Consider the following 26248-nt stretch of genomic DNA (forward strand, 5'->3'; position numbering starts at 1 on the left):
TGTCTTTAAGAAACATATTATTTAGTGGGGAAGACAGAATCTACATTTAAATGGTAACTACCAGTATTCCAGTAGTTGATCCAAAATGTGAAATAAAAAAATGTTATGATAGCTACTTTTAATTTCAAAACATCAGGGGATACCATTTGAGGAAGCTTGCTGTAATCATTTGCCATTTAAAATTGTTTACAGTATCTTCAAATTTATTATAGAAGTCTTCTTTGCCACTTGTCTGGATAATTGCTTTTTTTTTTTTTTTTTAAAACGCTTACACAGGGGGTGCCTGGGGGGCTCAGTTAGTGAAGCATCTGACTCTTGGCTCAGGTCGTGATCTCATAGTCGTGAGAATGAGCCCTGCATCAGGCTGTGCACTGACAGAGCAGAGCCTGCTTGGATTCTCTCTCTTCCTCTCTCTGTCCCTCCCCTGCTCATGCATGCTCTCTCTCTTTCTCAAAAACAAAACCAAAAAACTGAAAATAAAAAAAACTTACACAGTATTTCTTCTAGGAAATCTTACTGCCTCAATGCTATGTTCTTCATTTGTGCCTTTTGGATATTCTTTGGATATTGCTCTCCACTCTGTGTCTCTATAGGTTTGCCGAATGTGGATATTTCATATAAATGGAATCTTGCAATTTGTGATCTTTTGTGTCTGTGTTTTTTTTTCACTTAGCATTATGTTTTCAGGGCTTATCTATGTTGTAGCATGTTGTCAGTAGCTCATTACTTTTTTTGTCCACTAGTATTCCATTATGTGAATACACCACATTTTGCTTATCCATTCATCAAGTGATGGATTTTTGAATTGTTTCCACCTTTTTGTATATTATGAATGAATAATGCTGCTGTCAACATTCATGTACAAGTATTTGCGTGAACACAGGTTTTCAGTTCTCCTGGGACAATGAATGGTTTTTAAATGTACTAACTGGCTCAACAAATCTTTATTGATTTGGGCCTGGCACTGTTCTAGGTGTAGGAAGTACAGTAGTGAACAAAGAAGAAATCTTTACCCTCGTGGAGTTTATATTCTAAATAAATCCTGGGGAAAAAAAAAGCGGAGTATATTGTAAGTTAGATGGTGGTATGTGGTATAAAGAAGAATAAAGCAGGTAAGAGGCATAGCAAGTACCTAGGATGGGAATTGTAATTGGGGTGGGCCATGCCTGTGAGGAAGGCCTGAAGGAGGTGAGGGAGCGAGTGTGCAGATAGCTAAGAGAAGAGCAGTCTCGGCAGAAGAACAGCAGGTGCAGAGGTCTTGAGGTGAGAGCGTGGCTGTTGAGCGCAAAAGCATGAGGACCAGAATGTCTGGAGTCGAGTGTGGAAGAGTAGTAGGAGGCAAGAGCCAATAGATAAGCTGTGTCATGAGGGCTTGCAAGCTGGGTAAGAATTTGGGTTTTTATGTTGGGTGAGAAGGGACACCACGGAAGGGTTTTGAGGAGAGAAGAGATGTGATGTGATGTGATTGAGGTTTTATGAGGATCACTGTGGGCGGCTGTGTGGAGACTAGATCAGAGATCACTGCCCTTTCTCGGTTCATGGTGCCCTTATTATCTCAAGGTCCCTGTAGGCTGAAAGAAATACCCAACAGTTTCCTTTATTAAGTAGTTCGGCTCAAACTACTTAGTAAGTATTTATGTCTCAACAACTTAGATGCTGTTTGGAAAAAAACCCACAAAATATCGAAGTATTGATAGAAAAAGTTTTATTTGTATTCATGATTAAATAACCACAATTATTTACTGATGGGATATGTCTACCTGCTGGGTACTGTACAGCTTCTCAAAGCTTGGAATCATTTTGGATATTGCCATTCTTATTTCCTATTCCACAGTAATTTTTATGCAGTGTTGCTTTTTATCATAGCAGCTACTGACAGCCCAGCTTCATGAAGATACGACATCATGAAAAGGAATGTATTTTGATCTAATATGGAAGCTGTGAACCACCTCAAGCTAGGAGTTCACTGGTGCCTGACAGATGTTGAGCAGCAGTGTTTTCCTTAAAAATATAAGATGTCCTGTGGTGCCCCTGTGGAGGCCCAAAGTGCTTCAAACATTTTGGGGAACAGTATAGAACTAGACTCTAGGTGGTCAAACATGGAAGCAGAATGTTACAGACAGGAGTTAATGAAATAATCCAAGTGAGACATGGCAGCCTGGTCTAGGTTGGAAGTGGGAGAGGCTGTGAAAAGGGACTAAACTGTGAATGTATTTGGAAGGCAAGCAGTAGGATTTGCTGATATGGGGCCAAGGAGAGGATGTGAGAGAAGAGTCAAGGATGATTCCAAAGCTATGGACTGAATATTTGGAAGGATAGAGGTGCTGTTGATGAGGTGGGGGTGTTCAGGGAGAATTTGGTTGTGCACATGTAAAGTTGGAGCCTATGTGAGTTCTAGGTGGAGATGCTGAGCAGGTCATTGGAGAGGAGTGTGGAATTTGGGAAAAAATTTGGGCTGATATGAAATTGTTTAGTAGATTTCATTCACTAGTCCTACCAGTAATACTTCTGACTTCTGGCCATCTCTGATTTTTATCAAATGTCTGTACCTCTTGGATATATATGTATATATCTATGTGTGTATAATATCTCTTCTCTCTGTATATATTTTCTCTTAACATTATTTTATATGTTACTATAAACACTTACAGGATCACGTTTTTTCAGTTTAAATGCCCTTATAATATTCTGTTAAATTTCCTCCACCTGATATACCTGCCTCTTGGGGTAGCTTGAGTCAGTTGATACCATCTATATAAAAGAGGTTTTATAAATCAAAAGCCCTATAAAAGGTTAATCCTTATTATTCTGGCGGTGTATTTATTAATAATATTCTGTGATACATTTAACCATTCTTCTATCATGAGACTTTTAAAATATTTATGATTACGTGTTCTTACAAAGGCACTATTTTAGTGTTTGAATGGAAGTTCAAAGTTCCTAGACTATTTAAGATAATGATATGGTTAAACATATCTAGGTGATGATTTGATGTCTGATATGTCAATGATGTTATTTAATTCTTTTTTCTCCAGGCAAGGCTTCAGCAGTACATGGTCACAACAGATGAGCAACTTATATCGCTCACACATGCCATGAAGAACTGTCCTGTGATAAAAAGCAATGAAGAAAATCAGGCATCAGAAAGGGGATCTACGAGTAGGAAAATTATAGACAGTCCAGGTGGGTGTGGTCTTATTACCCCAGGTTGGTATTAAAACACTGATAGAGTAAACAAGACTCTAAACTTGCGTGGAGTTATTGGTTGTTGGTACATATGCAGCACTGTCACTACTTTGTCAGTATGGCAATGGCCACTACTATTTTCAGCTAATATTTATTGGGTTATTGCTGTATGCCAGGCACTTTTTGAGTGTTTTACATGTATTATCTCATATACCCCTCATAATAGTCTTATGAGGTAAGTATCTGTGTTATCCCCATTTTCTCGAGGAGAAAACCAAGGCTTAGAGAGAACTGGTAACTTAGCAAGATCATACAACTAGAAAGTAGCAGAACTTGCTTCCTATACCAGTGGGGATTTCGTGCCAGCACTTTTCATCACTGTGCACCAGGCTCAGGAGGAGAGGAGATGGTCTTGGAAAGAAAAAGAAATACCGGGTTTTAGAAATTCTGATGTTTTGAAAACCTTTCTTCACTTTGTGTACCTTCATATGCCACAGACTGAATAGGGCATTTAGGCCTTTTCATGTTTTTTGCTTCTAAGTAATATCTTGATGAGTGTCTTGTGTGGAGAGTGTTTTATGTATGTAGGAGTGTTTTCTCATGAGGGATTCTAAGAAGTGGCTGAGTAAAATTTGACTTGTGTGAGATACACTCAATGGCTAGGGCAGGTCTCAAGGGCTAGGGGCCACCAGTGCTTTTCTCAAAAACGGCCTCTTCTTCCCGGTGCTGCCCCCTCACGAGTTACGGCTAAGGAGGATGTGGCCTAGAAAGTGAAGGCTCTAGAGTCCATGTGATTTTGCCTTTTATGGAAATGCATGTAAGTATAAACACCTGCAGTGTGTCCATGGTTTCTTTAAGTGCTAATGGCCTCTCATCTTCTTCAGAGTGCCCAGCTGTAAATGCTGATGTCTCTGTGCCGTTGGTGTTCCGAGGGGAAGAAGTGGCTGCATTGGCACAGGAAGACTTGCCTGTTAAACTGTCTCAGGTGCCAGCCCCGCCGGGTAGTGCGAACGTGGCCACCAGTTTTCCGGCACATGTATTTGAGCCAGCTGTGTTGTTAACACCACCCAGGCAGAAGAGCAGCTCCGGATTCTCTCCCTTGCAGGAAGGTGAGCAGGCTTCTTCTAGAGTGGTGTGCCTGTTGCCTTTTTATGCCTTAAATATGTAACACTGTGTCCATTTTTACCTGATAAACTGAATTTTGAAAGCTATTGATTGCCACACATAATCTTTAAGCTGGAGGAGGATTTTTCAGGGTTGTTTATATCATGTATGTTACATCAATGGTGAAATATCATGTTGAATTTCATTATGTATCTGTTCTGTTGGACATTGTAAATATTAAATCAGATCAAAGGATCAAAGTCCTCAGCATTAAAATGCCGAGTAAGGGAAATCCTCTTTTCCCTGTGTTCCAGGAACACAGGAAAGGGTAAGAAACAGGAGGAGATTATCCTCCAGAGAGTAATGAAAGCTTAACCAAAGAAGGGTAAGAGTTGTGACTTTTAGGCATTTGTAATTCATATGTGGTTAACATCTTTCTCATGGAAACTGTTTAGCTTATTAGTCAGTTGAGGTAATTTTATAATGAAAATTAAAAATAGCTTTAGAGCCACTTTTTGCAGGGCATATATAGAGTTAAGAATAAAAACATTTAAATTTAAAATCAGGTCAGAGATTCTTCACTTGGGGGCTCATGGATGGTCTTTAGAAGTTCCATGGAGTGCTTCATTGTTTGGAAAATTATATTTATTTGTCCACCTGTGCATTCTTCTAGAACTATAGCTTTTTTCCCCCCATTTTCAGAACAGTTCTTTAATCAAAAAAGTACCTTAGACTCTTTTCCAGTGTTTTTAGAGAAATATTAATTCAGCCTTGATTTGCCTACATTTTTATTTCTTTAAAAAGAGTGTTTACATTCTTGAATAGGAGAACAGAATAATAACTTTTTTTTTTTTATATTTTGAGAGAGAGAGAGAGAGAGAGAGAGAGAGAAAGAGTGTGAGCATGAGCAGGGGAAGGGCAGAGAGAGAGGATCTGTGCAGTGACAGTGCAGAGCCCAGCGTGGGGCTCAAACTCATGAACCATGATATCATGACCTGAGCTGAAATCAAGTATGGTGTTTAACTGTCTTAACCACCCAGGCGCCCCCACAGTAATAGCTTTTGTTGTCACTGGGACTTACAAATTTTGTCAGATTTTCTGTACTTTTCAATAAAGGACAGGAAGAGGCCATAAAGGTTAAAGAAATGACAAATCCTTACCATTATAAAATTTGTCTTGGCCTTTAATATGTGATTGCAGAATCTGTCAGATCTGTGTGGCATAGGGAGACAGTGCTAGACTGAGAGTCAGAAGTGCTGAAGTCTTGGCCAACCCAATGACTAGCCGTGAGGCATGCATTTTCTGCATTTCATTTTCCTAGCTCTAAAATGAAAGATTTTTCTTTTATCTTTAATGTTCCTCGAGCTCTGTAATTCTGTGATTCAGTATTTCCTCTTCAGAGGCTAGAGAGTATTGTTAAGTCTGGTTAGATTTAGGAAATATGATTTCAATTCTGATTTCTGTTCAGGTTAGATTTTCATTCCTTAAAGTAATCTTTCAAATGTTTACATGGTATTAGTAAGCTTGTCTAATGATCTCTTTTGAGATATTCTAAATTATTTTCCATTGGTGATAGTAAAATAGCTTGAAATTCTTTTAAAGAAATGATGACGGTAAATATTTTTACTCTGATTACAAATAATACTAAATGTTTACTAAAGCAAATTATTTGGGGACTATTATAGACAACACTTTGTTAGCAGGTTTGCACTGAAAATAACACTATACATTTCTTTTAGAGTGTGCAGATAGGATAACCTTTGAGTGTGTATTGTTAGTTGAAGTTTTATCATCATATTTTTCAGCATTTTGTTTAGAATGCTCACATGTAAAGAATTGTTCGGTTAAACTGAACATGTGGATAAAGGTAGGAGATACATAGGGCCCTTGATCAGCATTTAGTTGTGCTCTAGAACAACTCTGCCTGATAGAACATCCTGTAGTGATGAAAATGTTCTATGTCTTTTCCATTCAGTATGGTAGCCACTAGCCTCAGGGGACTGTTGATCACTGGAAATGTGGCTAATATTACTGAAGAACTGAATTAATAATTTTACTTAACTTTAATTAATTTGAATTTGAATTTGAATAGCTGCATATGCCCAAAGGCTATCATAATGGACAGGCTCACTCTAGAATTTCCTGTCATAGATATTTTCCTTTAGCTACTAATCGACTTCTACTTACAGCCACACTTTTTGAAAGAGTAGTATATTAAGCTGTTTTCATTTTCTTATCTCCTATTCGTTTTTTACTTTCAGATGTTAATTCTAATTTATATTTCCATGTGCTTAAAAAAAAAAGCACATACAAGGGTCTCTTCCTCTTTCATCTTTAGGCCTGTGCTAAGAGGGAATCATTTTTTTCCAATTTGATTTCTGCTTATCTTGTGGTGGTCTCCATAATTAATATAAAATATTTTTATATTTCTTTGCTTAGATGTCAGCTTTACACAATAATTATAGACTCTCCTTTATTAAAGAAGAGGGTTTAAAAAATTTATTTTTTATTTTTTTATTTTATTTTTGAGAGAGACAGAGCGCCAGCAAGGGAGGGGCAGAGAGAGACAGGGAGACACAGAATCCAAAGCAGGCTCCAAGGGCTGAGCTGTCCGCACAGAGCCTGACTTGGGTGTCGATCTCACGGATGGTGAGATCATGACCTGAACTGAAGTCAGACGCTTAACTGACTGAGCCACCCAGGCACCCCGTATTAAAGAAGAGGTTTTAATTAATATTAACCTACTTCTCTTCTCTAATTTGGAAGATTACATTTTAATTTTTAATTCTTCTGTTGTTTAACTTTGTGTTTTCAAATAGTTTTAATTTCTTCTTGGTTCACTTTAGGCAGTATATCTCAGCTTTCTGCTATGTAAGACAAGGATCCTGGCTCCCCTTTCTGGCTCTCCTTTGCTTCTACTTCCCACCTTCAGTCAGCCTACCTTTCCTTTTACGGGATCACAGTTGGTAACATTTACGTTGTTCCATTACCACACTTCCGTCTTCTGTGTCTTGTCTACAGATGGATACTGAAAGTTGAAAACAAATGACAATTATTTTTTGTTTTGTGATCCATTGTAACTATCAATCCTTGTGCCACAGGAAGGAAAAAGTTCTTCTGAAGATCAAAGTGAAATTTGTGTGTGTGTGTGAATTTCTTTATTTCACTTCATCTGTTGCTCAGAATCTTTAAGCTTGCTCTGCATTTATGGTGACTTTCTTGCTCAGTTTTTGTTTTGCCTGGAATTTCAAATTGCTCTTACCTCTTGTTTTCACAAGAATAATGTGCTTTACACGTGAATAATATCTTCTGGTCCTTATACTGTCTGTGGCATGGAATCCACTTTCATCTCAGAGATACTTTGCAAAAGCTCTTCATCCCCTGGTCTGGTATTGACTGATTGCTCGCTGGGCCCACTGCATGCCTCTTATCTTGGGAATTGCTAACATTACACTCCTGGATTGCATCTACTATTTCCTGGATGCCATTTCTTCTTCTTTGATTTTCTCCCTCAAGTTTTTGAAAGAAATCATCAGAATGGGTATATAGAAGGTAAACCCTAAGTTCTTAAAAATTTGAGAATATTTTTACTTTTCTATTATACGTGGTTGATAATTTGTCTAGATACAGAATTCTAGGTTCATATTCGTTTCCCCCTGAGAAATCAAAGGCATTGTTCCATCGATTTTTAGTATCTGGTGTTGTGGTTGAGATGTCAGATGCAATATCTAATTTTTATTTCTTTGTATTTGACCTACTTTTTCTCTGTGGAAGCTTTAGGGTTCCTTTGTTGTAATTCTGACATTGCATAATGTGTGTCTAAATAATAGTTTGTTTTTTTTTTTCTCATTGCACAAAGAGGCACCAGTGAGACCTTTTGGACTAAAGACACATGAATTTCTGCAGTTTTAGAAAACTGTATGTTGACCTTTTGGATTATTTTCTTATGTATTTAGCTTTATATCTTCCTTCTTATATTCTGGAGGATTTTTTTCATTTTGTGTTCAAACCTGTCTTTTAGATTTCTTTAATTCACCAAGTTGTATGTTTAATTTCTAAGCAAGAGCCCTTTCTTATTGTCTAATCTGTTTTCATTGATGCTTATTACAACTGCATTGTCTTCTAGAAACTCTCTTCTGAGTAGACCATTTAGAATTTTGTTACATTATCTTCTGTACCTAGATTTTCCTTCTCTTCCTCTTAGTCTCTTGTTCTGTTTACCTATCCTGGTTTTTCTCTTTGTGCTGTCAGTTTTCCTCATATGTCTGGTGTTACTTCATGGCCCATGATAGTTAAGAATAAATGACATGACTGAATGTTATAGGTGGTTGGCATACATTTGCTCTTCTGTGTAGGTGAGTCTTGGTCTGTTTTCCCAGTAGGCTTTCCCTTCAGCAGTTACTTTGTATATGTGGACATGCTCTGTTAACTGCTGGCCTCCTTTTAGGGTATGCAATATGCAGCTAAGATCGAGCTGTTCTACTGGAGCTACCACATTTACTTTCCCCAATGCCGTTTTGTTGTTGTTGTTGTTTGTTTGTTTGTTTTTTGTTTTTGCTTTCAAGGATGGGTGGGGGTAAGTAGTGAGCACAGCCTGACTGACGTAACTATACAGTAGATGAACTTCCAAGTTATTCTCCAGTTTTCAGTCCTACTTCTCACTTTCTCCCTCTGTACTGTCGTCTTTGAGCTAACAGCCTTTTTAGGGTTCCCCCAGAAAGACTGGCTTTTACCTGTAGCTTCCTTAGAATACATATATGTGTTCTGCACCGTGTCTTCTGCTCAATTTCATTCTTTCACATCCTTCTCATCTACTTTCAGTCTTTCAGAAATGTGTTGAAGTATCTCATTTGCTAATGACTCTCTTCCTAGACCATTATCTTTACTGATGTGGGTTTTACAATTTTTTAAATTTCATTTCCTTGTTGTCAGTGAAAGGAAGCGAGCCTATGATGTTGAACTAGGAGCATCTGTCTCCCCAGTTCACTCCCTATTAGGTCATTTCACCTAAACTACTCTTGCTAAGAGCTCTGCTGGCCTCCAGGTTAATAACTCCAGTGTATTTTTCTTCTGTCTTTGTGTTCTAGTTCTTACAGTAGCATTATATATGATTAATATATAATCATACCACATTTGTTTCCTTCATACCATATTCTTATAATATTTCTCTCTCCTTTCTGGCTGCCCCATTTCAGTCTGCTTTGTTTGCTAGCTTCCCCTCCTTTTTTTTTTTTTTTTAATTTTTTTTTAATATTTATTTATTTTTGAGACAGAGAGAGACAGAGTATGAACAGGGGAGGGTCAGAGAGAGAGGGAGACACAGAATCCGAAGCAGGCTCCAGGCTCTGAGCTGTCAGCACAGAGCCTGACACAGGGCTTGAACTCACGGACAGTGAGATCATGACCTGAGCTGAAGTTCGGCGCTTAACCCACTGAGCCACCCAGGCGCCCCCCCTCCTTTATGAAGCCCTAAACACTGACTTCCTTCTTTGCTGGTATTGGTTTCTTTTCTGACTCTATTCTTTTTCTCCAGATAATCTTGGCTTCTAATACTATGTATATGCCAGTGACTTCCAATTTTGTATCTTAGCCTAGATGACTCTCTTGAGTTCCTGACCCATGAAGAATCCATCTGCTTGGATGGATATTGGGATAAATCATAAGGCACCTTTAAACTTATCCTGTTCAAAATGGAATTCTTTTTTTTTAAATGTTTGTTTATTTTTGAGACAGAGAGACCAAGCGTGCATGAGTGGGGGAGGGGCAGAGTGAGAGGGGGACAGAGGATCCAAAGCATTGACAGCATGGAGCCCAATGTGGGACTCAAACTAACGAACCCTGAGATCGTGACCTGAGACGAAGTCAGTTGCTTAACTGACTGAGCCACCCAGGTGCCCCCAAAATGGAATTCTTGGTAGCTTCCGTTCCCCCAAATCTGTTCTTATCTTCTCCATCTCTAAATTGTATCACTACCCACTCAGCTGTGCGTGCCGTCTTGATCGGTGTTTCCTTTACTCCCCACTTCCAGTTCATCACTCTTAGTTATGTTGCTAAAATGTTTCTCAAATTTATTCACTTCTCCATCTTTGTAATCAACATACCTTCATCAGAGCTACTGTCATCTTTCTTCTAGACTACCATGGCTTACTGGTCTCCCTACTTCCATTCCTGGGCCTTCCAAATAACCACAGCATTTATGAAATATAAATTGAGTCGTTGCCAAACCTTCTCCAGGTTTCATTGCTCTTGGATTGAATTATAAAATTCCAGGGGCGCCTGGGTGGCTCAGTTGGTTAAGTGTCTGACTTCGGCTTAGTTCATGATCTCACGGTCATGGGTTTCAGTGCTGCATCGGGCTCTGTGCTGACAGCTCAGAACCTGGAGCCTGCTTCAGATTCTGTGTCCACCTGTCTCTCTCTGCCCCTCCTCTGCCTATGCTCTGTCTCTCTGTCTCTCAAAAATAAATAAATGTTAAAAAAATTATAAAATTCCTAACATGGCTTAAGTTTCTGTATACCTCTCCAGGCTCATATTTTTCCAGTTCTCCCTTATTGCTGTGCTATGCTAAACTGGCCTCATTTCTTTGCTCTTTCCTATTTTGGGACCTTCACATATGTTGTTCTCTCTGCCTGTAATGTTTTCGCTCTGCTTTCTGCCACATACGTAACCATTTAAAAATTTTATTTCTTCAGAGATGCCTTTCCTGACCATCCTCAGTTTATATTAGGTATTTATACTCTCCCTAACCCCAGGATTCCCTGGTATGAATTAATACATGTATTAAAATGTGAACTTGGCAGGTTTTTTTTTTTTACAAGGATACTGACGAAGCCTTAAGGAATATGAAATTGTCTGTGATTTGATTGTTAGAGGTGGCATTGCTGAAATATTTCCTGCTGAAATAATTCAGGCATTCAGAAGCCAAACCCGTCTACTGAAATACATCTCTAACTACCATGATGAGTAATGAAAAGATTATAGTGCGAATCTGTGGTTAAATGATGCATGTTTATTCTGATATTTTATCTACAGTATTGAGGAGGACTGTTCAAACTCGCCCTGCTCCACAAATTCCTCCAACTGTGGAAATAATTGAGAAGGAACAAAATTGGGAAAGGAAGACTTTACCTACTGGCACAGACAATCAGAATCCAAATGAAGAAAGTCACCTCTTCACTCAGAGGTGGAGGGTCTCTCACATGGGGGAAGATCTGGAGAACAAAATCCAGGCTCCTTTTGTTAACCTCTCACAGCCCTTCTATAGTTCCCATTCACACACTCAGCAGGCCAGAAACCCCGAGTTCTCAGAAGAGCCCCCAGTACTGGGAGAGGGGCAACAGCTTAGAGCAAATGAGGCATTAACACAAAGAAAGGACATCATGGCCCGGATCGCAGAGTTGACACTGCAGAACTCAGCTATCAAAGCACATCTGAATAATATTATTGGGCCAGGAGGAGAGCAAGGGGATGGACTTCGGGAATTAAACAAACAAGAGACCAGTCATGCAAGCGACGTGGCTGCAGTGAGTACCAGTTAAGGATCGACTAGGAACATTTAGGAGTTTAACTATATTGCTGGAACATCTTAAGGGCCTCCTTTCCTGAAGTGATCCTGGATATCTTTGAGGCTGCTACTCGAAGGTTTATGCTTAGTCATGTCCTCATCACAGAGTAAGGAAAAGTTATTTATCAGTTTATTTAACACATACAGTAAAAGAGGATAATATAAAATAGAACACAAGGAAAATGAATGAGGAAAATAGGACAAGGTAAAATATGGAACAAAGCCAAAATTAAACTGGGAATGAAGTTGTAAATATAAAATGTAGAATTAGTATGAATTGAAAGTCTGCCACACAGCTACATTTTAACTGAAAGCATTTCTGCTCTTAATTTTTTTTTTAATGTTTGTATATTTTTGAGAGAGAGAGAGAGAGATAGAGCATGAGCAGGGGAGGGGCAGAGAGAGAGAGGGAGACACAGAATCCGAAGCAGGCTCCAGGCTCTGCGCTGTCAGCCCAGAGTCCAACACGGGGCTCCATCCCATGAACTGTGAGATCATTACCTGAGCTGAAGTCGAATGCTTAACCAACTGAGCCACCCAGGTACCCCAAAAGCATTTTTACTCTTAAAGGGGCTTATACAAGAGAATTATGTGTAGCTGGCCCTCAACTCATGAGGAGTTATTTTTTTAGGATGCAGAATACATTTTCCTAAAGAAATGATGTTTTAAAGGATTATTAAAGTGAGACTTTAATGTATGTATGAGTCATCTGGAGATTTTTCTAAAATGCAGTTTCTGATTAAATAGTTTTGAGATAGCACCTGTACATTTCTAGTTAGTTCCCAGATAGTAGACTGAGGATTATACTTTGAATAACAAAAGTCTGCTTATTATAGTCCAGGAGTTTTGTAAGTTAAATAAACTGTAGGCTAAGCTGGTAACTTAAAATCTTCATTTTCTTGTTTGTGGGGAGAAAAGGAATTCGAAGTTCCAACTGGTAAGTGTTTATACAGACATGTTCTCATGCTGGTCCCAGTGATGGGGGAGACTTCCTTTTATTCCTTCATGAGCCAAAGTGGCTCCTGTGAGGGTTCTGATAGGGGATGGGATAGTGTTTTGGCAGTGGGAAGGAGCTGGGAAACTTTATGGATTAGTGGGGCTCCAGAGGGGATTGCTTCTATAAAGAGCTTTACCAATGTTAGATTCAGGGCTTCTATGAGGAAGTTCAGAAAGGGGCGGGGGAACAAGGGCCACTTCTGTCAGCGCTGGCTCCTGGGAGATAAGGGCAATGTGAGTACGGAGTCACTGAGTTATTACTCGGTCAGAAGGGACTAGCAGAAGAGGAGAAAAAAATTAGGAGTGAGCAGGACATCAGTGTAGATGTGTGTAAGTACAAATTGCCTTAATCTTTGAGTCACTGAAGGTGTTTCTATGTTTACAGAGTTTTGACAGTTGTTCAAAACAGGTTAACTAAGTCTTGGTTTTAAAAAGGCAACAGAGTTAAAAATTGAATTTGCCTTATTTTCTAATTAGTATCTCTCTCTCTTTTTTTTTTTTTTTTTTTACTAATGGGCATAAGCTACAAATTAGTGATTTCTATTACGAATTGTTTTTTTCCCAAAGGGACATATTTAACTAAATTAAATAAGAATGACACATATATTCCTCTTAGGAAGTTTCATACTAAACGTAGTTATATTCCACATGTGTATGTATATGTATATGTATATGTGGTTTTTTTCACTCTACCTCCCATATTCCTTCACAGTCATCACCTTTTTCAAATTAGATCTCTGAGGCCAAACGTGGCCTGGGGAGGCTGACCTGTGGTCAAGGAGAGCGATAAGATTCCTAGAAATCTTTGCCAAATAACTCATGGTACATGTATGAAGATTGGGGTGGCAGAATCATCTCTCAAGTACAGCAGATCCTCTTTTGTATGTTGCGATTCAAACTGCACATCTGTCATTATAATTATTTAGAAGCCAGGTCACTAGCAGTATTGTCTTTGCTCATGTGATCTTTTGTGCCCCTCAGCAAACGTGAAGAGATACAGGAAAGCTTTGCCTTACAGTACTCCCCATGGAGAGAGGGAGTAGAAGGTCTGTGTGGTACCAGTAACAGAAGGATTCGTATCCCTTTCCTTTAGCCCTAATTTTTCTTTTTTTTTTTCTTTTTTTTTTCTTTTTTTTAAATGTTTACCTTAGAGACAGAGAGAGAGTCAGAGCATGAGCAGGGGAGGGGCAGAGAGAGAGAGGAAGGCGCATAATCTGAAGCAGGCTCCAGGCTCTGAGCTGTCAGCAAAGAGCCCGACTCTGGGCTTGAACTCACGGACCATGAAATCATGACCGGAGCTGAAGTCGGACACTTAACCGACTGAGCCACCCAGGTGCCCCAGCCCTAATTTTTCAATTAAATGACTTGTAGATTTTATTCTTTGCCTACTATTCAAGTTTACATATAGCAAGGGTGGTGAATACTAACTAGGTGGCTTTTAGTGGAAGAATTTATGTTTACAAACAGTCAAAATTGTTTGGATTATTTCTGATATGGAATTTGTGCCTTTTTTTTTTTTTTAAGACTTATCCAACAACACAGCCTTTCACACCAATTAGCATGGAGGAACGGATTGCAGAATTGAATCGGCAGAGTATGGAGGCTCGTGGAAAACTCTTGCAGTTAATAGAGCAACAGAAACTTATTGGTTTGAATCTTTCTTCCCCACCAGTATCACCTATTCCATCACCTCTCAGAGCATGGACTGGTTGGTCACAAATTCATGATTTAAAAGCTAGACACATGAGAGTTTTCACTTTCTTGATTTTGAGCTGAAAGAAATCTCAAAGCATATATTTCAGTGCCTTCAATTTTACATAGAAAGAAATAGACCTGAGTCATGTCAATTTTACATAGAAAGAAAAAGACCTAAGTCTCTGGGTAGAAAGCTATTCCATGGTGCCTGTAGGTAATCTTTGGTGTCTGAGTTCCTAAGTTGCCCTATGTGTAAATGGGATTCATTAAAGTGTATGATTCACTTAGGAATATTTGCTGTGGCTAAGTGTAGAACATAAGGATTGGGGTGCCTGGGTATCTCAGTCAATTAAGTGTCCGACTCAAGTTCAGCTCAGGTCATGATCCCAGGGTCATGGGATTGAGCCCCATGTCAGGCTCCACACTGAGGGTGGAGCCTGCTTGAGATTTTTTGTCTCTCTTTCTCTCTGCTCCTCCCCACCCTGCTTGTGCCCTTCCTCTCTCTAAAATAAATAAATAAATAAATAAATAAATAAATAAATAAATAAATAAACAAAAACCTAAGCATCAAAATGATTTAGAGTTTCATCAGCAACAAATTACAAGTTATTTTGTTAAAACTAATTAAAACATTTTTATTTGTAAATTAAACTTTCCATTCTGTTATTACTTTTAGGAATGTGAAAAACCAGAGGGGGTTCTAAATAATAGAACAGCAACTAAAAAATTAGTTGTCATAATATTTACGTTCAAAAAGGTACTGATGAAGTGGCTCTCAAGTTGTTCTTTAGGCAAAAATTGAATTCCTAAGACCCTCAAGAGGGTCGAGCTGTGTGAAAGCTATAGAGAAACTAATTTTGGCTCAGGATAAAAGAAGGAAAATCTTTATATCAGTAAGTGGTATTTTCCCTAAGGTGCTCAAGCATCGGTGTTTTAGAGGGATTCATATGTCCTGTGGTGGTTGAAGAAGGAAGGCTACCTTTAAGGTATCTGCCAATAAGACTTTTAGAAAATTTTTATTCCAGTGTAATCATCATAGTGTTACATCAGTTTCAGGTGTACAATATAATGATTCAGCAATTGTGTACCTTACTCAGTGCTTACCACAACTAGTGTACTCTTTTTTAAAGATATTTATTAATTTTTTTTTCAATGTTTATTTTTATTTTTGGGACAGAGAGAGACAGAGCATGAATGGGGGAGAGGCAGAGAGAGAGGGAGACACAGAATCGGAAACAGGCTCCAGGCTCTGAGCCATCAGCCCAGAGCCCGACGTGGGGCTCGAACTCACAGACCGCGAGATCGTGACCTGGCTGAAGTCGGACGCTTAACCGACTGTGCCACCCAGGCGCCCCATAAAGATATTTATTAATTTTTGAGATGAGAGAGAGAGAGAGAGAGCACTAGAAGGGTGGGTGGAGCGAGAAGGAGAGAGAGGATCCCAAGCAGGCTCCAAGCTGTCAGCACGGAACCCAATGCGTGGCTCAAACTGACAAACCTTGAGATCATGACCTGAGCTGAGACCAAGAGTCAAATGCTTAGCCAGGTGCCTGCTGGTTAGTGTACTCTTAATCCCCTTCACCTGTTTGACCCATCCTCCCACCCACCTCCTCTTTGCCAAAAAGAATTTTCCTTTCAGTTACAAATCATTCCCGTTTTGAAACTTCAGACCTAGAGAGCAGACTCTTGAAAATTACTGGAAAATGACGGATAATCCGTTTCCTTGGGGATCTTTCTTTGTTTAGTCTAGGCTTCTTCACATGACAGCTTTGTCTGCTGTTCTTCATAGTCATGAAGCCTAGAGATGACTTCTGATTAGAATGAGTACATTAAATCACTCAATAAGTCTGAACATCTATTACCTGCCAGCCTGTTCTAGGCCCTGGGGAAACTGCTCCAAACAGGACAAATCCCTGTCCAGCTTGACTACTTTAGCATTCAAGTTGGGGAGCAGGCAGGAAACAAAGAAGCAAATAAATAGATAATGTTAGTGCTAAGTGCAGTGAAGAAGAATAAAGCAAATCACTCTTAAGAATAATTTTGTAATTACATTAGACATCTGTGTGTCAATAGTTCCTTAAGGTTTAAAGTACTTTCATTACTGTTATTTAGTCCTCAACACATCCTGTGAGTAGATAGAGCTGATATTACAGCTATTTGCTACCTGAGTAAAGTGAGGCAAAAGAAGTTAACTGATTATCTAAAGCAAATTGGTAAATTTGCAACAGTGTTCTTTTCATTCCAGTGGCTTTATCTCCAAGATATTCTTTTTTAAAGTAAAATTCGTGCTTTCATGAGAACCTTCATGCACTATGATGATAAAGATAAAAATAAATCATATGCCATGCAAAACCTCTTTTGTTTTCTAGAGTAATGGAGGAATATGTTATACAATTAAATATGGCTCCATTACCCATTAAAGCCCAGAAATCACTGGTGTTAAGTAGTGATTCATAGGAGTCTCTGAAACTGGGGGTAAACATTAAGTCTTTCATTAGTAGATAGTAAATATTTGTTGATTGATAACCTTCTTGTGAAATACTGAAAATGAACACAACTATTTGCCATTGGCCATGTGATCTCCTCAGCTACCTTCCCCCAACCTAAGTTGTCTTCAGGAATCGAATAATGTAATAGATTTAGAAGATTTGAAGTTTCACTGAATGACTTCAGAAATTTTCCTTTTTCTTTTTCTTTTTGGAAACTTGAGATAAGCTGTTTTGACAAAAATCACAAGTTTTTTAGGGCTAGCTCTTAATTTCTGTTTTTCACTTCCAGATCTGACATGATACCACTTGTCTGAAGATTCTGGCATTGTATGACCTGGCATGCTACTGAATTGATACTAGTAACTAAAGTTTCTTGTCTCACAGTTCATTTTGAAAAAAAATTCTTCCAGTGTGTCTGTGGGTCATAATGAAAATATAGAAAGAACCCCCAAATTTATAATGTGAAATTTTACAGTAAGATAGAAATCAAGTTAAATTTTTGCTTTTATTTTAATGAAAGTTAATGAAACTGATATTTATTTTTATATTTTAGAAGGAGGAAAGAGGACGATTGAAGTATCCATTCCAGGAGCAGAAGCCCCAGAAAGCTCAAAATGCAGTACTATCTCTCCTACCAGTGGGATAAATTCAAGAAGGTAGGGTTACAATGTGAATAGTTACTTAAAAAAATCAAGAAAGCAATTAAGTGTATTCTCTTTGGGGGAAAAAAGAAAGTGCATAGTATCTGACTTAGGTTCAGGCAGACTCACTCTTGTAGAGAAAATAAAGTAATGGGAGAAGAGAATTTCTGGGGGGGAAAAGGAGTGAGGACGAGCTTTAAGTAGAGCAGTGTGGGTTGTTACTAAGAACAAAAATAGGATAGTAGCACATATATGGAGCTCTTGGTAGGTTACGAAATTAGGAGATCACATATGACAGGGTGAGTAACTGAACAGTAGTATTTTTCTCTTTTACAGTAAATGAAGCTGAAGCTCAGAGAGCTAGCTGATTGGGTGGTTTTTCTAGATAGGTCATGTGGTTGGTAAATGGTGGCACTGAGGATGGACCTGGCTCTTCTGTCAGCACTCTCTGTGCTTACCATGACGCTGTGCTGCTGATCCAAGGCTCGTTACTCTTCCACCCCCTGGCCTTTTCCCCCTCACCCCCACACATGCACATGCATTTTTCCCCTTTAATAGTAAAAATGTTACAACATGATACTATCACAATGGATGCCCTCATTATACATTTGTCCAAACCCATAGAATGTATAACAAAAGCATGAACCCTAATTTAAGCTATGGATTTAATTAATAATAATGTATCAATAGTATCAATTGTAATAAATGATGCAAATGATGCAAGGTGTAGGGGAAACTGGGCAAGGGAGGTGAAGGGTATATTGGAACTCTCTGTACTTTATACTTAATCTTTCTGTAAACCTAAAACTACTCTAAAAAAGAAAGTCTGTTATTTAAAAAAAAAAGACTTAGGTTGGTAAAAATGTTGTAAATAATTTGGATGTAACTCAGCCAATCTTTTTCAAACTCTTGCCAATCCTGAGATTTGTCATTCTTCTATAATTCAAGGTTAGTAATGATAGATCACTCTCCCACCCTCTTTTATTTCTCATTTCTCATAAATAGGTCTTCAGGGGCTACTAGTAATTCTTGTTCTCCATTAAACGCCACCTCAGGAAGTGGGCGATTCACTCCTGTTAATCCAAGAGCAAAGGTATGTGATAAAATGTAATTGTGAAATGTGTGTAAGGGTCAGGAGAGTGAGGGTGGAAGGTGGCCGATTTAGTGATTTCCATTATTAATGTGACATGAAATTCTCAGGAGAATTCCTAATTCACCTTTGCTAAAAAAAACCGAAAAAGCCATACAGTTTCTTTTGTGTTCTGGGGTAGCTAAGGAACAAGGTGAAATTCAATAGGATTTCAACATAGACTGGAAATTACTGGTTTCAGGCAGAGCATTCCTACATGGCAGGACATACAGGCGTGCCTTGAAGTAGTAGGTATACCGAGATACTGGTTCCCTCAGTGCTTGCTGTGGCTGTGTGGGACTTGGGATAGACAGAGCCCTGGGGCCACTTTCCTTGTCCCTTTACCCCAGTGTGCTGTATCAGAGTGTGCCACTAGTTAGAGAGGTTACGGTGAATCAATGTTGTACATATTCCTCATGTGTTCTGCTTTGTTCTAGATTAGACCAAATGGTGAATGCTTCAGTAAACACTGAGTATTTATAGCCCAAATTAATCGATAGGCTCATATCCCAGTTGCCTAGCACTAGAAGATTTATCCTTTATTGTTTCCTATATCCTAAAAAAGTTATAAATTATTTTATTTAATTTGCCCTTAGTTTCTGGAATTTAGTAACAGATTTAGTTTACTAAGATCAAATACCTTTGTTATTTTAAGAAGTTGCACATACAAGTTGTATAAAACACTGGATTTATCCTTTATTTAAAAATTAGGTTCCCTCAATCAATAAGGGGATATGTTGACCAGGGAATCAGTTATTTGGGAATTTCTCTATTGGAGAATTAAAATTACCAGTAGCAATTTAATTTTCAGTACCATTTGATGGCATAGGATAACATGATTCTGTGTACTTGATCTAAATAATTGTAAACCTGGAATGGGCTCATGTTTCTGATTACTTTCTAAATCCTTTTTTGCATCTTTGTTCAACAGATTGAGAAGCAAAATGAAGAAGGCTGGTTTGCTCTTTCTACCCACGTGTCATAAATGAAGTTAGTTGTACAGTTTGTTCTTGGTAGCATGTTCTTGAACTTCCACTCCCATATCCCTACCCCTGCTTGCAAGTTTTCATGTCCCTTTAGATAAAACCTTCAAAGATCTTGTGACTTAGTACTTATGGAACAAAGAATAAAGCAGTTATTTCAGTTTGGACCTTTGCAAATAAATTTCCAACAACTAACCAACGTACAACCTCCTTTGAATAAAATTTTGACTATAGGAAAATTGAAGTTTTATATTCTGATAATTTCATAACTAAGGTTTTTCTAACACAGTTTTACCTTTATCATCTTTATTCAATAGTTTTTTTTCTTTTTGTCTTAGTATATCTTAAATGATGTATTTCTTTTATTTATTTTTTTCTGAAGAACTAAGTTGCTTTGCATGTAGCTTACAATAAAATGGGCTGCGGTAGTTAATGTCTGGCTTTCGGAAAAATTTAACACTCCCTTTGATCTCTTTTTGGGAGGGAAGCCACTGTTGTTCATCACTTTCCCATCAAGTGGAATGTACAGCTTTAAAAAATAGGTGTGGGAACATTTGCTTATATTTACTTACACAGGTAAGAGTGGTTGTATGTATTATAAAATTCTTATATAGTCTTCTAATGCGAAAATGTCATCAATAATGATAGTGCACATCAAATAGATAGTGATCATAGAGCTTGTGTTGAAACAGAAATGAGTACAAAAAGTTGCAGTCAACTTTCCCAGCCCTGAATCTACTACACGTTCAAAGTAGTTTTCTTCAAGGCACCTGTTTGGCTCTCAGACACTGGTTTTTATTTTAAAATTACTTTTTAAGTTATTTCTGTCCTTTTGCTGTATGATGAGAATCCTCAGCTTGGAATGGTGGGAGTGGGGTTGGGGAAACACATTGGAACTACTTGGGGAACTTTTTCAGACAACGCTGTCCCTTGTCTTGCAGTTATAAACCACTGTTCTAGGAAGTGGCATATGGGCTTCATCATTATGGTGACAAAAATAAAGATTTTTTTCTAGTATCACTGAATGTATTTTCATGAAGTCATCTGACCTCATTTGCATTATTGCAGATTCTTCCATCTGTATTATACTTTTTGAAACCTGGTATTTAATAAGTACTATCCCTGCCTGGAATATAAAACCATTTTAGTACCATTCCTTCTGTTATTAAATGTCAAGTTATCTGCTTGGTTTGTGAATGAATTCTTTTTTTTTTTTAATTTTTAAAAGTTTTTACTTAAATTCCACTTAGTTAACATGCAGCATAATATTAGTTTCAGGTGTACAATATAGTGATTGAACACTTCCATACAGCGCCCTGTGCTCATCACAGCGAGTGGACTCCTTAATCCCCATCCCTTATTTAACCCATCCCCACACCCACCTCCGTGCTGGTAACCATCAGTTTGTTCTCAAGAGTAAGCAGTCTGTTTCTTGGTTTGCCTCTTTCTCTTTCTTTTTTGCCTTTGCTCGTTTGTTGTTTCTTAAATTCCACATATGAGTGAGATCATAAGGTATTTGTCTTTCTCAGACTGACTTATTTTGCTTGGCATAATACTCTCTAGTTCCATCCATGTCATTGCAAATGGCAAGATTCCATGTGAAGGCTTTCTTTTGACATACATTTTTCTTTTTCTTTGCTTTTTTTTTTTGTGTTTATTTATTTTTGAGAGAGAGAGAGTGTCAGCAGGGAGGGGCAGAGAGAGAGGGAGACACAGAATCCGAAGCAGGCTCCAGGCTCCAAGCTGTCAGCACAGAGCCCAACGCAGGGTTCGAACCCACAAACCATGAGATCATGACCTGAGCCAAAGTCGGACACTTAACTGACTGAGCCATCCATGTGCCCCTGACATACATTTTTATTAATATTCTTCAACTGGTTGGCTCTTTACTTTTTTCCTTTATAACTCTTTAAGCTTCAAAAGCCATGATTTTCAACTTGGGGAGCACTGAAAAAAGACCAAACTGACTACCTGGGGAGTGAGTCCTTGGCATGACATTTTAAAAAACTGCTTAAGATGATTTAATGTGCAGCCAGAGTAGAGAACCAGTGCTCACAAACCTCCACAGGTTTGTGGAGCTCACATTGAAGTATCTGTCCTGCTAATATTTGTTTTTGTTGATAAAATACAAAAGTAGATTGAAAATACTCCAATAATAACAGATACAGAGAAAAAGAGCTTTATTAGGCTTTCTAAAGCAGTGCTTCTCAACTTTGGCCACCATTCATCACTGAGGAACCTTCTAAAATTCCCATTGCCCAACTCTCACTCCAGACCAGTTGACTTATACTCTGGGGGCAGGACACAAGCATCAGCATTTTGAGAAACCTCCTCAGATGATTCCAGTGTATAGCCAAGCCTGGGAAACATTATAAGGATTTATCATCCCTAAATCATAAAGTGGTGCATGTTTGGTTTTAATTAACACTACCTTGTGCCCTCTTTATTAGCTTTCAGAGCCAGCCGCATCTGTATGAACCCTGACCAGCACCATCAGTAGGATCACCAGGGGTACTTGTTAGAGATGAAAATTCCTGAGCCCTACCCCAGACCTATGGATAGGAAACTCTGTTTCTGTTTTAATAAGCCCCTCCTGTCATCCTGATCCATGCTCAAATTTGGGAACCATTGGATCTATGGCATCACAAAGCGTGTACTCTGCTATATTTGATGATTTGTATTTACTTTCACAGTTCAAACTCAGAGTACTTGTATTGCTTATATATAGATTCATGTTTTTGGTCAACACATGACTTCTCTAGAGTGCCCCAGAAAGCTGCTAAGCACTTGCTAAACTTTAGTAAAATTTTCCATTTTCCGTATTACAGCTCGGGAGAGAAACTAGATTGATAATCAAATCCACGGTTAATGATATAATCATTCTTATAGTATATAGTGGAATTCTTTAAGTTAGCAGAATTTAATAATAGTTTATGGTTTACTAAATGCCAGATAGTGTTTTAGCCACTCCTCATGATTTTATGACACCTTTATGAGGTAGATCGTATTATCCTTACTTTGCAGATGAAGAAACCGAGGTACGAGAAGGTAAGTACCCTCTCAAGGTCACACAGCTTGGGAATGGTGGCCCTGGGATGGGACATAGGAAGTCTTTCTACACAACCTATGCCGTGCTGCCATCTTACAGTGAATATGATGTGGAAGCCCCATAATAGTAATAGCTATCTTTATAGAGTTGTAATTGTGGTGGGCACGGTGCTGAGCTAAAAGTAGCTCCATTATTTCAATAAAACTGTGAGTTAGAGGTGTTTGAATGCCATCCACCTCCCCATTCCAGATGAGGAAATTGAGCCCTAGAGGTGAAGTAAGTTGCCTAATGTCAGAATGTATGAGGTAAAGCCATGACTTGAAGCTCTTTTGAAAAAAATTACTGGACTTCTCCTACTTATGAGAAATAGCTAATCTAGCACAGTGGCTAAGTCTGCAAGTATTGCAAGCAGAAAGCTTGGATCCAAGTGCCATTTCTGCCAGTTGGGCTGTGTCCCTGGGTAAATTAATCTCATTTTTCCCATTTGAGAGTCAGACATGATATGTCTTCTAGGATTGTGAGGAGTAAGTGAGGTGAGTATATGTAAATATGTTAAGAACAGAGCCCGACTCACGATAAGCATTCAGTAATGATGACTGCCAGTTTTTTGGTATACAAAAAAATACACTATTTTCTCTGTGCTTCCAGATTTTTAAAGGTATTAAATGGTGAATTTATAGTGGTTTTCTCAGATTAACAATTGGACCCAGTGCTTTAAATTTAGAGTTTATTTCACCTGAAAAGATATTTGGAAGTTGAAAGAAAACATGTTGAGAATTTTATTTGAAAATGTAACTAATAAGCTGTTTAATTTTTTCCTGTTTTCTGGCTTTCCAGACACCCTGCATATGCCATTTATAATTAACAGCAAAGATAATGATCCTTTTTTTTTTTTTTTAAGTCAGGAGACTTTAAGTCAAGAATAATTGACTAAAGAAAACATTTCAATATTACCAACAAATGCATGGTATAAAGGTCTTGGAAAATTGTTGTGTAACATTATGGAAAACAATAAACAAAAATAGAATATAGCCTTTTAAAATAAACTATTGAGAAATAATTTATATGCAATAAACTACATCCATTTAAAGAGAATAATTCATTGACTTTTGGCAGACAAAACAACCACAAGACACATTTCTTTCATGCCTAGAAGATTCCTCCTGTCTCTGCAGTGCGTCCCACCCTTTGCTCCAGCCTTGGGCAACCACTGATGTGCTTTTTGTCATCATAGATTGGTTTACATTTTATCTAAGTGGAATCATAATTGCACTATTTTGTGTCTGGCTTCTTTCACTCACTATTGAGATTCATTCATGTGTGTATCAGTTTCTTCCTTTTTACTTCTGAGTAGTATTCCATTGTATGAATGTTTATCCATTCACCTGTCAATGGCCATTGGCTTTCTTCCCAATTTTTGGCTATTGTGAATATAGCTGCTATGGACATTTACATTCAAGGCTTTGTATGGACATAAATTTTTGTTTCCCTTGGGTAAATAACTTGGACATGGAATGGCTTGGTATATATTTAACTTTTAAAGAAACTACCTTACAGTTTTCCAAAGCGTTGTGCCTTATTACATTCCTACCAGCAGGGCATGAGAGTTACAGTATCTACACATCTCCCACGTTCGGTGCTGGCAGTTTTTGAATTTTTACCCATTCTGGTAGGTGTGGTGTATATGCATTGTGGTGTGCATCTCCCTGAGGACTACTGTGAAGCATGTTACCATATGTTTACTGGCCGTTCATACCGCTGATATGGTGAAGTAGTCAAAGTCCTTTGCCCATTTGAAAAATTAACTTGTCGGTTTTTTTTTTTTCTCATTCAATTATAAGAATCCTTTATTCTGGATGCAAAGTCCTTTGTCACTTATTGCAATATTGTAGCCGTTTTAATTAAATTCCAGTTAACACAGTTTATTAGTTTCTGGTGTGCAATGTAGCCATTTTAAAATGATGTTTGTAACCAGTGACTTTAGGTACTTAAAATTCAATACTGAGCGCTGCCTGTACCACAGAGAGGCTAAAGAGCAAACTGCTAAACCGAGATCTGTCAAGGTAGCCCTATACTTTGTGTGCCCAGCGTCAGGAGGCCAAGGATCCCACAACATACAATCTGTTACCGTAAAAGCCAACAGAGATAACAGCGGAAAATAAACAACTACTAAATAAAGAAGTCTGGCGATGTAACTTTGAGGATGATAGTGCCCAATCAGGGCTCCTTTGGACCTTTTTTTTTTTTTTTTTTTTTTATTCCTGGGCAGTTATCTAAGAAAGTATTCAAAAGTCACTTCGTTTATCAATATACCATTCTTAGGTTAATTATAATATAAACTGTATATAAAATTAAAAATGGGATGATAAACTCATAGAATGTTGGGCTTTTCTGTTTGTCTCCAACTTGGGTCATGTGGCACGAAACAGCTGGGACCAAAGGGCGAGTGACATTGAGGGTCCCAGTGGCACCGCCGCGGGATCTCCCAGAAAACCAGCTCCCGGTGGCGCATGCGCCTCCTGGCCCCTCGGCTCCGCCCGCCGGGAGGCGAGGCTTCGTTGCCGTGGTGACCTCTGTAAACGGAGACCCGGGGCTGACGCTGGGACTAGAAATGCGTGGCGGCTGTTGGTGCCTTGGGTAAGTTTGGAGCCTGGCAGCACGGCAGTTCCCGCGAACTCGTCCTCAAATCTGTTAGGGAGTCAGGGAGCAGCTGAGCCTACTAGGGTTTCTCTTAGACTGAGCTAGCGTTGTCCAGACTTGCTGAGACGTAGTCCTTCGTCCTTGCTACGATCCGTTCAACAAACATTGAAACGGCTAGTATTGGCGGGCATGGAGCTAGACACTGGGTACAAAGTGGACACGGTTCCTGCCTGCAAGGAACTCCTAATCCGGCTGGGGCGGAAGACAGCAGACCCAGGGGTGCCAGACCCGGGCTAAGCCCAGGCTCCAGAAGCAAGGAGTCTGGTGGGAAAGTGTCTGGGTTCTGGGGTCACGCAAACCAGCCCACACCACACTTAACTGTGTGACACTCGGCACATGGACCCCTCAGCACTTCAGCTTTCTACTCTCTGAAAAGGAAGATGATAATGTTTATTTCATGGGGTTCTTGTTACAACTAAATAGGATATTACAGGTAAAGTGAGTAGCACATTCATGGCATGTAGTTGGTACAGAGTAAATACTTTTGCATACAAGTAGATATAGTAGCATACGAGTAAGTATTCAGTGTGTCTGGTCAATTGTGAGTCGTCCCAGATGGCTACTAATACTTTTGAGAAGGAGAAGGAGCTAAGGAGGGACCAGGAAAGGGGCAAGTGACAGGCGATGAGCTGCAGACCTGAAGATGAGGGACCGTTGTGCCATGCCAAGGAATCCGAGTTCTTATTCTGTGGCAGTGAAGAGCCATTAAAGG

The 26248-nt window shown here is 38.8% G+C and overlaps 1 protein-coding gene across 6 annotated transcripts in view; it reads left to right on the forward strand.

The window, feature by feature from the left end:
• The window catches only part of SPICE1 (spindle and centriole associated protein 1), a 56949-nt gene extending 36997 nt beyond the window's left edge, over positions 1-19952 (forward strand). For 4 of the 6 annotated variants that reach the window (XM_047099310.1, XM_047099313.1, XM_047099311.1 and 1 more), the window contains 7 exons: positions 3036-3183; positions 4071-4295; positions 11323-11813; positions 14375-14558; positions 17588-17690; positions 18681-18768; positions 19736-19952. In XM_047099310.1, the coding sequence (XP_046955266.1) occupies positions 3036-3183; positions 4071-4295; positions 11323-11813; positions 14375-14558; positions 17588-17690; positions 18681-18768; positions 19736-19789 (1293 nt within the window). In that variant the 3' untranslated portion in view covers positions 19790-19952. Of the gene's footprint in view, positions 1-3035; positions 3184-4070; positions 4296-11322; positions 11814-14374; positions 14559-17323; positions 17394-17587; positions 17691-18680; positions 18769-19735 lie in introns of those variants that run through there. The other 2 variants (XR_006965644.1, XM_047099314.1) reach the window with 2 other exon arrangements.
• Positions 19953-26248: the final 6296 nt, after the last annotated feature.

The sequence above is a fragment of the Lynx rufus genome, unplaced genomic scaffold (assembly GCF_022079265.1).
Source record: "Lynx rufus isolate CCGP_SWC_20201006 ecotype Redwood Valley unplaced genomic scaffold, mLynRuf1.p SCAF_5, whole genome shotgun sequence".
In the NCBI taxonomy this organism is placed as follows: Eukaryota; Metazoa; Chordata; class Mammalia; order Carnivora; family Felidae; genus Lynx; species Lynx rufus.